Source organism: Gekko japonicus, unplaced genomic scaffold (assembly GCF_001447785.1).
Source record: "Gekko japonicus isolate JY-2015 unplaced genomic scaffold, Gekko_japonicus_V1.1 scaffold1971, whole genome shotgun sequence".
Classification (NCBI taxonomy): Eukaryota; Metazoa; Chordata; class Lepidosauria; order Squamata; family Gekkonidae; genus Gekko; species Gekko japonicus.
Genome location: NW_015167110.1, coordinates 335,363 through 338,783, shown reverse-complemented (window position 1 = coordinate 338,783; position 3,421 = coordinate 335,363). Strand labels below are relative to the sequence as shown.

Here is a 3,421-nt window from a genome sequence, read left to right as displayed (position 1 = left end):
TGAAAACCAATAAATTGCTGGAATTAGTCCAGGATAACTGATCATGTAAAAACTCTTGTAGGAATAGTAGACTGTTACATTCCTTAACTATTTAAATGTTTTGGCAATATTTCAATTTAAAAAATCATTGACACAAGATGTTAAATGTTTTCAGTATTTACAGATCAATGGAGTTGTTTTTCCTCTGTATTTATAGGTCAGCTGAATTTGCAGATTCCATGGCAAAACCTTTATAATCAACCAGTTGAAGCTGTTCTTGATGGTGTTTACTTGCTTATAGTGCCTACAGCCAGTAAGTGTGGATAGATTTATTTCTTTAATGTAATTCTCAGTGCAATCCTAAACCAAGTTACACCCTTCTAACTCCATTGAAGCCTATGTAGAGTACATTATAGTAGTCTAGTCTAAAAGTTATCAGCAAATAATTTGGTTACAAGCATTTACAGTATTTAATTCTACCCAGTGTTAATGGATCAGTCCACTGTACTGCATATCCTCATTCTTGTCCCTTACCTGTCGAAAAAATTATCCCCCTTTCTTCTACTACCCTTCAATGTTATGGCTAACCATTTGTTTTGTTGTTCAGTCGCACAGTCGAGTCCGACTCTTTGCGACCCCATGGACCACATCACGCCAGGCCCTCCTGTTTTCCGTCATGCTCCAGAGTAACCATTTGTTAACCTTATTTAAAATGGATCCAGGAATGTTCCTAAATCCTGTTTCAGAACCTGCTGCTGATCTCTGTGATTTTACATCTATACTGAACCTGGGAGCAAGCAGATATGTTTGGAGCAAAATGACTGGAGTTCACAATGCAAAGATTTAGAGGCACTAGGGTAGTAAAATGTTATTAAAATAGGAATTTTAGTCATTGACTGTAAATCGGTTTATTTTTACAGTGGTGTTTTAATTGTATCATTTTGTTATTCCAGTTGTAAGCTGCCTCAAGCAGCAAATACACTTCTAAATAAATACATACATAATTCCATTGACATGTCACACCATTGTCAAAGCAAGCTGGGAATGCATAGGCCTCAAAATAATCCTTTCTTGTGTTACACAGAGAACAATTTAGCATTCTATTTCATACTCTAATTAAGGTGTACACATATTGGATAGGTCAGACCTCCAGTCATCCAGCAGATTCTTGCTTTATACTGTGGTTCTGTCAGTGCAATTTTAAGTAATTTGTCTAAATTCATCTCTTACCTCTTAAGAAATTAATTTGACCATAAATAGAAGCAAGTTTAATACAGTTTTTCTTAAAAAAATAGGGACAATTTCTCCTTACTTGCAAATATGTGTGTTTTGTGTCACAAACAAATAGGGTTGCCAACTCCTGCTTGGGAAATACCTGGAGATTTGGGGTGGAGCCTGTGGAGGGCAGGGTTTGGAAAAGAGAGGGACCTCAGTGGGGTATAATGTCATAGAGTCCACCCTCCACAGCAGCAATTTTATCCAGGGGAACTGATCTCTGTTGTCTGGTAATCAGTTGTAATTCCAGGAGATCTCCATCCCCCATCTGGCAGTGGGGCAACCATACAACAAAGGATAGCACAAAGTATAAGCTGAGAGTTGGTTGAGAAATATCCAACTATAAGTTGGTTGAGAACTCATGGATACCTAAATATGTATTTAATTTCATTGCTTTCATAGATGCAGGGAGATCCGGCTCTCTTGTTTTTTTCCTGTTACAGCTTGTCTTTAGTATGGTTTTCAGCAGATAAGTTGTATTAAAATCTTTTTATCAGGTATTAAATATGATGCTGAAAAAGAAGAAAAACAACACTTGGAAGCTAAGCAGAGGGAACTTCAAAGGATAGAAGATGCAAAGCAGAAGATTGCTGATCAAGGTAAATAAAAATCCAATATTTCCTTTGTGGGTGGAAAAGAGTTAAATCTTTGAGTTCTGCACAATTTATCTTAGAATGTAGTTAAAGCACACACAAAAAGTGTAAGATTGGGAGAATGAATAAACATTTGTTATAGGCAAGTTTAAATAACTGTACGCCCCAGGCAGTTGGCTGTGATTTAAGTACGTATAGCTGGGCGGTGGTCTTATCTTAAAGCTATTATAACTGACTTGAATAAAGTCGCTTAAGTTGTTCTTGGACATTTAGGTAATGAATTTAAAAAAGCTAACTGGTAGACTTGAAAGAGCTGGAGAATATAGCTGGCATCCTGTGAACAGCTGGTTTTTATGGTTGCTTGTGGTTGTATATTAACTAATATATTTTAGACTCTCGGTTCTGAGGCATTTATTATGCACCATTACTTTAAAATTGTGGTAGATGCTTTTGCCAAAGACTTAATGTGCCATGTTTGGGCCACTAATAATTTAAGAGGTATGATTCAGATAGATTGGTTTCCCACTTGGTCAATTATTTAGGAAGCCATAAACTCTGCACTACTGATGGGAACATATCATTTTGATGAGCATAATTCTGTCTTCCTATAAAAGGACTGTGTAGCAGGTGATGAGAGAGATCTCACAACCTGAAAGATCAGAGTAGACCATACTTGCTAGATGGGTCAATGGAATCAGCATAAGGTAGCTTTTTATGTGTATTTCTTACACCTGTAATAAGTTGGAGTTGCTTTTCACTGGATGTGTTATCCAGTGGTGTATTTCTAAATCTCGTAGTTTATCACTTAGCCCATGGGAAGCACTATGCAGAGCAAAACTAGTCCAAATTGCATATGTGATTGAGTGCCTTTATAGTGCTCGTACTAGTTAAGGTGTTGTTGTTCAGTCGCATAGTTGAGTCTGACCCTTTGCGACCCCATGGACCAGATCACACCAGGCCTTCCTGTCTTCCACCGTCCTCTGAAGTTTGCTCAGTTTCATGTTCGTTGTATCTATGACACTGTCTAACCATCTCATCCTTTGCCGTCCCTGTCTTCTTTGACCTTCGGTCTTTCCCAGCATCAGGGTCTTCTCCAGTGAGTGCTCCCTTCTCATTTGGTGGCCAAAGTATTTGAGCTTCAGTTTCATTATCTGGCCTTCCAGGGAATAGTCAGGGTTGATTTCTTTTAGGATTGACTTATTTGATCTTCTTGCAGTCTGAGGTTGTTGATCTTTTCCCGAGCAATCTTAATTCCCGCTTGTGATTCATTCAGGCCAGCTTTTCGCATGATGTACTCTGCATATAAATTAAATAAGCAAGGTGACAATATACATCCTTGTCGTACTCTTTTTCCTATGCTAAACCAATCAGTTGTTCCATATCCGGTTCTAACTGTCGCTTCTTGACCCTTATACAGGTTTCTCAAGAGACGTGAGGTGGTCTGGTACTCCCATCTCTTTAAGGACCTGCCATAGTTTGTTGTGATCCGCACAGTCAAAGGCTTTGGTATAGTCAATGAAGCAGAAGTAGATGTTTTTCTGGTACTCTCTTGCTTTCTCCATATTCCAGCGAAT

At 38.3% G+C, this 3,421-nt stretch overlaps 1 protein-coding gene across 1 annotated transcript in view; it reads left to right on the top strand.

The window, feature by feature from the left end:
- The window catches only part of VPS13A (vacuolar protein sorting 13 homolog A (S. cerevisiae)), a gene marked incomplete at its 5' end in the record, with an annotated part of 218,593 nt that overhangs the window by 11,554 nt on the left and 203,618 nt on the right, over positions 1-3,421 (top strand). The window contains 2 exons of the mRNA XM_015412948.1: positions 197-292; positions 1,752-1,853. Coding sequence (XP_015268434.1) covers positions 197-292; positions 1,752-1,853 — 198 coding nt within the window. The remainder of the gene's footprint in view (positions 1-196; positions 293-1,751; positions 1,854-3,421) is intronic.